The sequence below is a fragment of the Centroberyx affinis genome, unplaced genomic scaffold (assembly GCF_046629955.1).
Source record: "Centroberyx affinis isolate AG114_WGS23_722 - 3 ecotype Tasmania unplaced genomic scaffold, CSIRO-AGI_Caff_v1 ptg004638l_1, whole genome shotgun sequence".
Classification (NCBI taxonomy): domain Eukaryota; kingdom Metazoa; phylum Chordata; class Actinopteri; order Beryciformes; family Berycidae; genus Centroberyx; species Centroberyx affinis.
In genome coordinates, this window is record NW_027282239.1 from 167,031 (window position 1) to 179,678 (window position 12,648).

General features: G+C 39.4%; 1 protein-coding gene across 1 annotated transcript in view; it reads right to left on the bottom strand.

The window, feature by feature from the left end:
* The window catches only part of sntg2 (syntrophin, gamma 2), a 72,880-nt gene that overhangs the window by 48,739 nt on the left and 11,493 nt on the right, over window positions 1-12,648 (bottom strand). The window contains exons 2-4 of the mRNA XM_071544708.1: window positions 964-1,101; window positions 788-844; window positions 550-607 (exon numbers count right to left, since the gene is read on the bottom strand). Coding sequence (XP_071400809.1) covers window positions 550-607; window positions 788-844; window positions 964-1,101 — 253 coding nt within the window. The remainder of the gene's footprint in view (window positions 1-549; window positions 608-787; window positions 845-963; window positions 1,102-12,648) is intronic.

The window sequence follows — 12,648 nt, forward strand, 5'->3', positions numbered from 1 at the left end:
GGTATTAAGCGGATGTGGGCAAAAAGGAAAAAAAATGGCAAGCGAATGATTCATTCATGCGAGTGACTGCTATCGCATCCTAGCAGGATATTGAGAGGTCATCATTTGTTAGAGTTTAACTGACACACATGCATCGATTGAAGTATTTTCTCTCCCTTGTAGCAGACAACATGGCCCCATTTAGTCTTCTGAACTGTCTACTGTTCACTGCTTCACATATGAACTTAACGTTCCCCTTAAAATATACAATATTTGAAATTCAGACGTGCAAGTTGTTGCCACATTAAAAGCCATAAGACATGGAGATATTGGTGGGTTCATATTTCTTTTCATTATAACATGTAAATGTCATGGATTTGGCATTCTGCGTTCAAGACTAACTGGAATTTGTTAATATAATTTACTGAAATGTCACCAGCAAAATTTCCAGTCTAATTTCAGATAATGTTCGGTAACATTTGTAGCATCAATTTGACTGATGAAATTTTAACACGGCACCACAAACATTTCCAAATCCACATCACTGCGACAAAATAAATACCGTCTTACCTACTTGATCTTTAAAAATCTTGGAAATAACCACAGGCACTTTATGCTCTGCGCCTCCCTGAGAAGAAGGAGAGGAAGATGAGAAGGGAAACCAAACCTAGAGAGAATATTTGCCTTCCTGTACATATGCCACAATGCAATGCGGACCCTAAGAGTTTCTGGACTTCAGTGCTGCTAGAAGTGAAGTGCTTTCTCACAGATAAACACTCTCTCCATAATCAAAAAATTATCTGCTTACTTTGATGCTCAAGCCCAGACCGCCAGCTGCCTGTCTTCGGAGTACAACAGTTCTGTGCTTTAGAAAGTGGGAGTTTCTCATTGGCAAATGGATATTTGGAACATTGAAACAGAGTATTTCGGAATTATGCAGCATGTATTACAATGCAAGTCTCAAGAGCTCACAGGCGCACTTACATTTAATTGGGAATCACTTCCTCTTGTGCAAACTACATCCAGCTTCTGTATGGTTAATACCTCTTTGGTCAATTTCAGGCAGACGTCATAGGTATTGTTGGTCTCCTCATTGTACAGCAAAGCAATTCCAGATTTTGTCTGTTGGAATTGAGAAGAACATTGACATTTTGCCAAGCAGAGCAATTATGTACACAATGAACATTCTTAATCCTCTTTTCTCAATGTGTCATTTGTGTACCCCATTCCACTGGTTTAGGTGTGGGTTAATTGGTTTTGCTTGACATTGTAGAAAGTGTGAACCTTTGTGTAAGGGGAAGAAAAAGGATTGCTTTGTATTTCATATCTTTACCATACAAAATAGAAAAAAACAAAGAGCTACATAAAAGTTTAGGTAGTTACATCATACATACATAAATCCAGTCATTCATAGTGCCTCTGAGGACATGGCAAGGCTGAAAGTGACAACAATAACCAGCTCAGACACTGCACAGAAATTACACGATACACGGCGGATTGTCTGCGAATAAAATACCTTGCTGTAAACATCATGTAGTAAAGCAAAACCCCACCGTGGAACAGAATCCATGTTATTCCCTGTGATCTAGGACAGCTCAATCAATAATTTTAAACATGAACTCTCTCCAAACGCTAGAAATGGGAGAAGCAAGACTCATGACTCAGACTAATGTCATAAAAAAAAAAAAAAGCCCTTGAGCTGCTGCAATGAATCTGAGACTTCTTGAACTTTTCTATCTTGAGGCTAATTGAATGTGTGCCAGAGACAGAGTTATTTTCAGCTCGACAATGCCACAAGTCACATTTTAGATCGTATAAAGGGCACATTGGCCATTTCTATAACAAACTAATTTAGTTGCATGTGGAAACAAGGCAAACACGCCATCTCCCACTAATGATGCTGTCCCCCTCTGAGCCAGTCAATAACAAATATGTCACCTTTTTTTTTTATCTGTAGTTAATAATCCGTCATAATTGGTCATAATCCAACCTGTGATGTTTGATACATTAGGTGTGACACATGGACAAACGCACAATCCCCCTTGGGCCAATCAGTGTATTTTTGTACAGTGGTGAGATGCATCATTCCCCCCCCCAGTTTCATCAAAATCCAACGCATGAACAAACATACAAACGGAAGGAAGCCAATCCATAAACAAGCAGCAAGTGGAAAGTAAAAGTAACAGTTGGATTGAAGTGATTGAAGTGCGGGGTAAAGGAACGGCCCAATATACAGAGATTTGATGGCAGATGTTTCTCACTAGGTTTCCCTTTCGGCTGAAGCGTTATCAAATGCCTCCTGCTATGCTGTTGACTGCATAAATTTTTAGTAAATAATACAAGAATTCAAAAATGAATGTAGAGTGCCTTTTTCCCACAGTGCAGCCGAGGGCATCACGAGGCAAATTCAGGTCAGGCAGTCAGTCAGTCAGTCAGTCAGTCAGTCAGGTAACGCTTAGTGAGATGATGCGCTTTGTCAGATGGCCTCTAGAGGGCGTTTTTGACTGTGAGATGCAGTGTTCCCCATGCAGAGGCACAAAATCAAAGGTTGGTCTGTATAGAAATGGGTCTAAATGGATCTCTAATGCGCCTGATGTCGCATCACTAGAGCTGCAACGATTAATCGATTAGTTATCAACTATTAAATTAATCGCCAACTATTTTGACAATCGATTAATCGGTTTGAGTAATTTTTTAAGAAAAATAAGTCAAAATTCTCTGATTCCAGCTTCTTAAATGTGAATATTTTCTGGTTTCTTTCCTCCTCTATGACAGTAAACTGAATATCTTTGGGTTGTGGACAAAACAAGACATTTGAGGACGTCATCTTGGGCTTTGGGAAACACTGATCCACATTTTTCACCATTTTCTGACATTTTATAGACCAAACAACTAATCGTTTAATCAAGACGACAATGAAAATAATCGTTAGTTGCAGCCCTACGCATCACATCATGTTTGTCATGTGGAGATGTACAGACAGCAAACCAGCAGACTGAACTCAATCCACAGAGTCTCCTGGTGGGAAAACAAAAGTGAAACTTTACATTCCACGGGGATTTGCAGACAGTAACTCGTCTTTGCTGCCCTACAAACTTTAACGGTAGGTGACTTTAATGTTACCTTGTAGTTTTTAAGTAATGTTAGTGTTAGTTAATGTTAATGTTAGTGGAATCAGCTAATTTAACCGTGTCGCAGTGCTTCAGTGCATAGAATTGAACACACCCACCGTCTGTACAGGATCTGTGCTTCTTTTTTCATATGCTTTGCACCAAGCCTTTCCATGGTGTTTCTATATATTAAGACAAAGGTGAGAAAAATTGAGAAGTGAAATCAAGAGTAAAAAATGAATGATTCTGGATGAGGAGTCCCAGATAATGGCCTAAATAGGTAGCATTACACTGCATTGGAATTTGCCCTTGCTGCACAAGAAGGACATATTCCTCTTCATAAGTTGAAGTGAGACGTGGAGAGTGTATCGTTACAATTATATTTTTGGCATTTAGCTGAAAGTTATCCAGAGTTTATTTTTATAGCATTCTCAACCTTTTGAGCCAGGCACGATCGAAGACAAAGCAATGCCTCGCTGTAGATGTAAACATGCAGTATGATTATGACTCCAACTGATGACTGTACTTTTCAGGCTATTGTACTTGATTAATTGTTTGAAGAAGCCTGGAGACTGAAAATATTCATTATTTCACCAGGGGATTTATCACAAAGATTGGAAAAATTATAATAAATTTGTGTGTTGGAAACCTATTTTCAACCCCCCCACACCATTACCAACACCACCAACCCCAAATCACCTTGTGATCACCTGGATGGTCCTGACCCCTACCTTGAAAACCATTTTCTTATACTGTAATAACGCCAGACTAAAAGACTGCCATGAACTAAACCTCTGTGCATCATCACTGTCAGCAGTAGCCTAGGAATAAATAAGAGCAGAGGGCAAGAGGACAGCGGTCACAATAAGTTTAAGGATGAAAATGGATACCAGAGTGGTTTGTTGTCCCACTGTTCTTTTGCAGGCAATATCTAGGCTACATTTCATAGATATAGCAGAACATTTACTTTAGCCCAGATGATGTACACATTTGATGGCGATCATCATCTCTTGAAGAGTTGGGGTTAATGATGAAGGTGACAATCAGTATGTGCACGATGTCGTCCAATTCTCTTTAAAGAGACTTTGGAATTAAGGTTGTTGCTATTTTCCCTCCAAGGAGGACAGAGCTGTAAATCAATGCTTCATGTAGAGGCTCTGTGGAAAAAAAAATGTCTGCTGGACAGCATGTAGTACATTAGAGGGACACAACACAAGCCTATCCTCTGCTGTTCCTCATGGGAATACACATACACAAAGGCAGCGTAGGCAGTCTCAACAACTGCCTGTAGTGACTGCAGAGAGGACCTGCTTCACATCCCATTACTTTATATTTTTTCAATACCCGACCTCCTACCCAACCTCCTCTCTGTGGCTAATATTCTTGACATATGATGCAGTCTTTTAGCTAACACAATTAGTGGAAAGTACAGAACTGCTCCACTCCATAAAGAGAAAAGGATGTCATCATGTCAGGTTCAAAACTGTATACCCCTCAGTGTAAAAGTGATAAATCATAAGTTTGAATATGTTTCTTGTTAAGAATGATGAAGCTGTGAGCATGAAGCTGTTTTTTTTATTTATTTCAAGCAATACATCAACAAAATTGCAAGGCAAGGGATGTCAATAATGCTGACAAGCACTGGGTAGAAAAGTCATCCAAGTGCCAAATTAAAAATACTGAACATCCAAACTAGACCGCTATCAAATACATCACATATTTTGTTGCATACTGCATTAAAACTAAAATCATTCTAAATTAGATCCCCTGACAAATGTCATGGCAAACAGCCGCCGCACCATGTACTCGAATTAATTCGAGAACCAGCGAGGATATCAGCACAGTAAAAACACAGGACATGCCCTTCTGTTGGATTGTATGGATTTTCTGTTGATGAAGTTTGAGTGTCTGTAGGTGGCGCTCTTTTCTTTTCTTTGTCTGTTTTTCCTTGGAAAGCCCTACCAGACGTCGGGTGTTTCGAACAGCAAATGGAAAAGCTTTCACAAACTGGCTCTGGGTTGGCTCACTATTGTGTTATATCAGCAGAGAGTAGCAAAACGGTCATTTATTTATATGAAAATGTCACAGATCATTACTTTAAGATCCCTACCTCTGATCTAATCCAATCAGAACATACTCTCCTGTGTCTCCCCCATTCTATCTCCCTCTCAGCTCTCTCACTGTCTCAGTAATAAAAAATGACCCTCTCACCTTTAAAAAAAAAAAAGTGATCTGCAGTTCTCATGCAGAGAGAGAACATTCAAGACATAAGAGGAGCTGAAGAGGAAATTAAAATGTAGTTTGAGACATGAGATTTAGTAAATATTTAAGGACTTTAGAGACATGCTGTTTCCTGGATACTCCTTCAAGATTTTGACATGGAGCCTCCATCTGCCTGTGATATCAGGCGTTTCAAATATTATTACCTTCCGTATGGCAGAACTAATACACTGCAAGCCTTTTCATTCAAATTTTTAAATAAACATTTTCAAAAATCTTTGTAGAGCTATATCATATAAATAATTCATTTTTTGGCCAAAAGTTCACAAGTTTGAATCTGAAATCTGTACATGGAAACACAGTTACAGGCACCATCACCTTTCGCAAATTTAAATGAATTACTAAATTAATTTGTACATTTTGAAATTGTTCTAAGATCACCACAATCATATCAACATGATCCCACTGTGCTAAATATCCCGGAATGCTTCACAATCCACAATACATTATACAAACAACTGCTGTCCATTCATATAATCCAGAGTGAATATTATATGCTACTATATATTTTTTTTACACGCAAGGCTTCCAACATTTCCAGACTCCTAATCCTTATATATTGAGGTCTGAAAACATCTGAAGATTTCAAACAGAAATATGGTTCTTCATCTTGAGGCTTCTTTGGCAAATTTTCTTTAAAGTTAAAATACTGGCTGTGGACAGTGATTTTCAAAGTCGGGGTCAGGGCATAAACTTGAATAGCGGGAAGATTAAAGCAGGTCCCCAAAATATCTGGAGGAATTGTTATCAAAGGCTGGTGTCCATGTAGCCTTGCCAAAGCCTTCCCAAGTTATGCAAGGTAGGCTGAACAAAACTCTGTTGGCTATAAGGGTAGAAGGTTTGAAACACAATGCATTTTGCTATGTATGGATTATTTTAGTGTTCCTGTGGCACAGTGTGGGACAAGACAACTGTCAAATTTTATCTATCATTGTACCCATTATCACTATGATGAAAAGTAAGTAGTGGAACAATAAAACACAATAGATATGTTTTGATAGGTGTATTTATTGTAGCCTCGACAGGCTTCAGATCAGGCATTAGTTCACTGTGTGGGCTGAGTTACCGCACCGGTAGCAGTGTTGCCAACTCTTTTCCAAGGAAAGCAGCTATTGGCTGCTCAGAAAGTCGCTAGAAGTCGGCAGATGATGTCATACGATAATTTGCATATCAATATATAATGCTGCACTTGTTATGCACCCCGCGGCGTAGCCCGTTTTAATATAAGTGCTGACTCCGCCCACCCGGGCCAGTTTGGGTAACAATTACAAGTGGACCCTACCTATTAAGGGTGAAATACAAAAGTGTCTCCTAAACAGAGGTAAGTGAGCGCTCCGTCCAGAGAAAGCTGAACTCACCAACAATGGCTGAACCTCTTCACCACCTCCACTAGGGCTGAATAATTAATCGAAATTTTATTGAAATCGCAATATGGCCTACTGCAATTTTCAAATCGCAGGACGTGCAATATTTGTTAAAGGCGAAATGTGTGTCAAAATACCATTTTAAATTAAATATTGTCGTGCTGCACAGATGTCCTGGCCTACACATCATATTCTACAGACTTAAGAAAACATCTTTGTTTGGTACAGATCCCCGCAAAAATCACACCATAATCATTTTAATACGTTTTCAAAATGATCATTCCATCTAATATCGCAAATCATATCGCAATTGCAATATCAGTCAAAATAATCGCAATTAGATATTTTTTGCAAAATCGTTCAGCCCTAACCTCCACCCCTGCAGACACCAAGAAGAAACTTAAGTCTGAGGAATGCTTAGTTTACTGATATCATGTTGCATGACTTCTGGGTAGTGAACTCCTTCACAAAATTTTTAAAAGTTCAGTTATCCTTGCTGCCACTTGGGTCTGCCAAAGTGTGAAGTTGCATAGTGCACCCTAAAGATTAAAGAGGCACACTTGCAGCTGGAAGTTCGCTCTCAAATCTCAGCAGCTATAGTTGAGGTGCCCTCGAGCAAGGCATTCAACCCCAAACTGCTTCAGTGGAGCTGCTCAATAACTAACAGAAGAAGACTGGACACTCCTTCCTTAGTGAATAAAAGTTTCAAAAAGGTATATAAAGTAACACTGGTTGGTTCGTTGACCAAACCCTCAGTAGAATAGCAGGGAATCTAAATGCAATATTGTCTGGGAATCATGGTTATATTTTCATAAAGCTGGCTGTATATATTACAGATGTGTCAGAGGGTGAATATGTACAGTAATTCTTTTAGTCTGTGGCAGCTGACTGGTAGGGAACAAAGCTGATCTCACAGTAGGAGGAAAGAATCAAACAGAGGATGCAACATCAGCCATGTGGCAGGTATTGCATAAGGACTCACTTGATATTTGATTATTCATTCCAAGGAGCATCAAAGACATTGGTATAAATTATTAGTGGGACCACTGCACCATTTTTAGTGTCTAGGATTTTCAACTAACTTTGGATTATAGAACTTTTTTGTTGTGATGTAGAAAATATTCCAACCCGAAGTCCTTAATCGGGATGGGACGCTACGCTTATCTCACGATACGATTCGATACGCGATATGGGGTTCACGATTCAGTACGACCACGAAACAATGTAATAAATAAAAATTCAATGACTGCAGAATTATGTTTATTTCTGAGCTACAGATCCTTCTAGCAATGGCATTGGCTTGCTAGAACTGCAACAATTTAAAAACATCATTACTATAGCAAAATAAAATGTAGCTAAATTTTTCTGCCTCACGATACGTATTGTCACATTTTCGTATTGCGATATATTGAATTTCGATATATCGTCCCGTCCCTAGTTCCTAATGTTAAGTTGGCCAAGTGGCATTTATAGAATAATCACCTCATAAGGACCTTTAAAGGAGATATGAACTTAAAAACAGCTTCAACCTGGCTACTTATACACTCAAAACATTTTCTGTTCAACGCATCAGTGCCTTTAATCAATGTCCTGATAAAATGAATCATACTATGCAGCGCAACAGTCTACGCCCCTTCGACCCCACTTACAGTTACCACAAAGTACCACCACCACTCTGTAGTGACTCCAATGAGAGGGAGCAAAGTACATTTTGAGAGTTGAATGAACTGAATCAGACAGAGGCTTTGCACAACTGAAGTGGAAAAAATTATCTTCTATGCTTGATGGATGATGATGATTTTTTCTAAAAATCAAATCTTTCTAATCTACAAAGTGCTTTTGAGAGCCACTCCCATTGACTGTTTGAGCAAGTTGCCACTTGCTCAAACAGTTGAGAAACCCAAGTTCACTGTAAAACGAGGCATTACTATAGAACCACATTTATCTGAACCCAGAGGTTGCTAAGGATTATGATATATTCACAGTGCTTCAATACCAAACTAAAGCCTAATGCATGCACATTCTGAAACACCCTGCACAGGCTAATTCAGTTTAAGTCTTTTTACTTGCATGCATCAACAAGGAAATTCTAGCAAGTTTGTAAATACAATAACGCTAGGGCTGCAACTAACGATTATTTTCATTGTCGATTAATCTGTTGATTATTTTCTCGATTAATCAATTAGTTGTTTGGTCTATAAAATGTCAGAAAATGGTGAAAAATGTCGATCAGTGTTTCCCAAAGCCCAAGATGACGTCCTCAAATGTCTTGTTTTGTCCACAACCCAAAGATATTCAGTTTACTGTCATAGAGGAGGAAAGAAACCAGAAAATATTCACATTTAAGAAGCTGGAATCAGAGAATTTTGACTTCTTGTTCTTAAAAAATTACTCAAACCGATTAATCGATTATCAAAATAGTTGGCGATTAATTTAATAGTTGACAACTAATCGATTAATCGTTGCAGCTCTAAATAACGCATATGTTTTTCAGATGTTTCAAATGGTCAACTGGTGATTTCACAAGCAAGACATTTGGATAAACCAGCCTCAAATATTTCACAAGTGTTTTATCACGCAGCAGACATTACTTATGCAGCAGTGGAACAAAATGTTCATCTCAAAAAGGAAATGGATAGACGACAAGAGCTGGATGCTCTTGGCAGGTGTCACAATTACTACTTTTGTCAGGCTGTGGTCTTTCATCTAGATCCTTTTAAGATCATTATGTCTGAAATCAGCATGAATACTAGAATACTGAGGATGGAAAAACACAGCCCGGATCAACCCACTCATCACAGCCTTTCCCTCTATTTTTTCTTTTGAGGTCCTTTTGAAACTACCCTGGGAAAGTGACAGCAAAGGGTTCAGCTCTAAAATAGCTGTGGATGTACAGGTTTAAAGGAGTAGCAATTTGTCATCGAAATTTTCCTGGGATTTCTTTCAGAACATTTGAATTGAACATAAGGTAATTAATCACATTAGGAATCCAAGGAGAAACTGAAGAGCTGTTGGCATTCCTGAAATAAAATACGGAAGGAGCACAGCGTTACAAAGTATTCGCTTTATTTATAATAAGTATCTGAAAAAGCTGGCTTAGGGGCATATTCCCACTCATTTGCTCATACTTTATATGCAGACAGACAAGGCTTCTGCTGCAAAAGTGCAAGCACATATATTTGGTGGCTTCTGTGCATGCGTTTTTGCAAAGATACACATTTTAGAAATTGCAAGCATGCACATTTTAGAAAATGTGCCAAATTGTGCCAAAGTTCCATGTTTCTGGTTTTGAGATAATAGGACAAGTATTTTGCAGCCAAGAGGTTCTGTCAAACCTATCGCTGCACATGGAGGGGAGGCTTAAACAGGAGAAACATGTGAAAACCAGATCTACCCAGCCATGGTAACGACTTTTACTGAAGGAAAGCATTGCTGTGGTTCTGTGCTTGACTCGTAAGAAATTGTGTAAATATGTTTTCACAGCTTTAAATCCACAATAGACACGGGTTTTATGCAAAAATCCAGCTGTTTTATCAGTCTAAATCAAAAAGCGGGGCTGCGGCAGAGAAGAATCTCTCATTCCCACTAACTGAGACGCCATAGATTCACCCAGTTTGCCCAAATTAAATTCTGGTGTTCGTATGGCCACTGGGGGGGAAATCTTCTCCACACACAATAAGTGACGATTAAGAGTGAAATCCAAACAGCAGTCCTGAGAAAGCTGGACTCACCAACGTTAGATCTTTTTCCTCTCTAATCCCTTTGGTATCCTTTGGTACAAAGCATCACAGTGTGTAGTTTACTGATGTCACATTACACGATTTCTGGGTATTGAGGTTCAAATTTTTCAGGCAGTTACCTCTGCAAAGGTACCTTCTGCAGCTTTAATGTAAAAAAAATAATAAATCCCCAAATTTCCACAGGATCAGTCACTAAGCTTCGGATGGGTGGACTTATCAATGTCTTGATGTCAATAGAAATTCACAGAGGGTGACGCTCTTGCTGCACTTGTGATATCTCATTGCTTTCCAGTTCTGCTGCGTGACCACTGCCTTTTCAGAAGAAGTCACTGATGAGTTCTAAAACTGGAGGGGATAGACGCTATGTTCAACAGTATTACTTCAGGGCAAAAAATTTACATATACACATCACTCACACACTCACAAGAGATTTACCCAGTCAACCAAAGACACATTGGTTGAATTTAATTGGTTTCAGTTCTAACGGCTTGAGGTCCAGCCACTCAAACCATGATTGCGTTGCTTGAATTCGATGGCTTCTATCTGCCAATCACTGTCCAGTTACGGTACCACACCGAGTCAGTGTCTGAGTCTGAATCTGAACTAATATTCTATAGAATAAAGGTGCTACATTTAGCATTTTCAAACATCAGTATGTCACTGTCACATGAATTGTGATATCTTGGTATAATTACTGTAAACAAATGAGACCATGGTCCACCATGGTCTCACTAACGATACCACTGGAGTCTACCAATTGTCTCCAGACAATTGGTAGACTCCAGTGGTATCGTTAGTGCTAGTGTTTCTCAAAATTAAGAACACATTTCCCATAAACCCCGTTCCTTCTTGCTGCAAAGAGAATGTTGCTGCTTTCTCTGTTTTCCCTGGAGGCACAGTGACCTGGTGGCTCAGTTGCATACACAATGTATTCATAATGTCCTGGGTTGGAATTCGGCCCCAGACCTTTGTCGCGTGTCGTCGCCCACTCTCTCTCCCGTTCTACCTGTCCCTCTTCACTGTGATTGTCCAAAATGCCTTTAAAAAAAAAGAGCAGCCCACGTCTTGTTTTGCGCTGTAAAGCTATCTCCCTTTGTGCCAGAAAGCAGTCCAGCAAACAATCTTCTCGGCAATGGTCTAATTTGTATTTGGTAATTATACTAATGTCTCAAATTAATGTGCTAATGACTTATTCATGTTAAAATGATACATGTAGCACCTACATTTAAAACCTGTCTTTTTCCAATCCGTTATGTCCAATATACATTTTTTCTGTTTTTCTTTGCTTCTCTATATGTAAATCTATCTATCTGTATGCAGTATGTATGGCATCTCTATATGTATCTACACTACATCTACCATATATGTATGTAATATCCTGGAAGGTCAATAACTTATCTAACTGTAGCCAATATGGAACGATTTTCCTATGCACAAAACTAACAGGAATGTGATGTATCTTCTGCAATCATCCCAGTTCAATTTTCCACTCATACCTCTCCCTGGTGAATCCAGACTGTTTGATGCATGTTCCCTCTCTCTATATTCACTGTTTGAATAGGCACGGCTCAGAGTTTGACTGTTCAAACAGCTGCATCGCTGACCCAGAGTCCTTCCGACTTAATAGTATGAGGCTCCTGCACGTGGTCTGGCAAGAGATAATGAGGATCAGCATAGTGTAGATGTTTATTATCAAGTGATGGATAGTAATGAAAATCTGATATTAGCCCCGCCAGCGACAAACACATTTCTAGAATTCTCTTTGCACTTTGATATGAGATGAGTAGTGCTGTGTATAGATGTCTCTCTCTCTCTCTCTGTTTCTCTCACACGCACAAAATCAAATAACAAATGAATGCATTTTGAACAATGTGCAGTAGTAGGGAGTGGGGGGCGGGGCGGGGGGGGGTGGGGGGGGGGGGGTTCTTTTGTTTGACGCTATGGGAGGAGTAAGTTGGGGCTGCTGCAATTTTGTGGGAATTAATCTGGGACGGTTTATGTTGCCAAACTTTCTTTCATTCCCATTTCAAGGGGATTTCTCGGTTTGAACAAACCAGCCAGGTTTATTGTTTTTAGCGCGATGGTTTTTTCAGCGCGGCTATCTCTGTCTGCAGCGCTAGCGAAAGCAGTGAAGCGCCCACAATGATTCAGTATCATTCGGTGAGGGACAAGGTA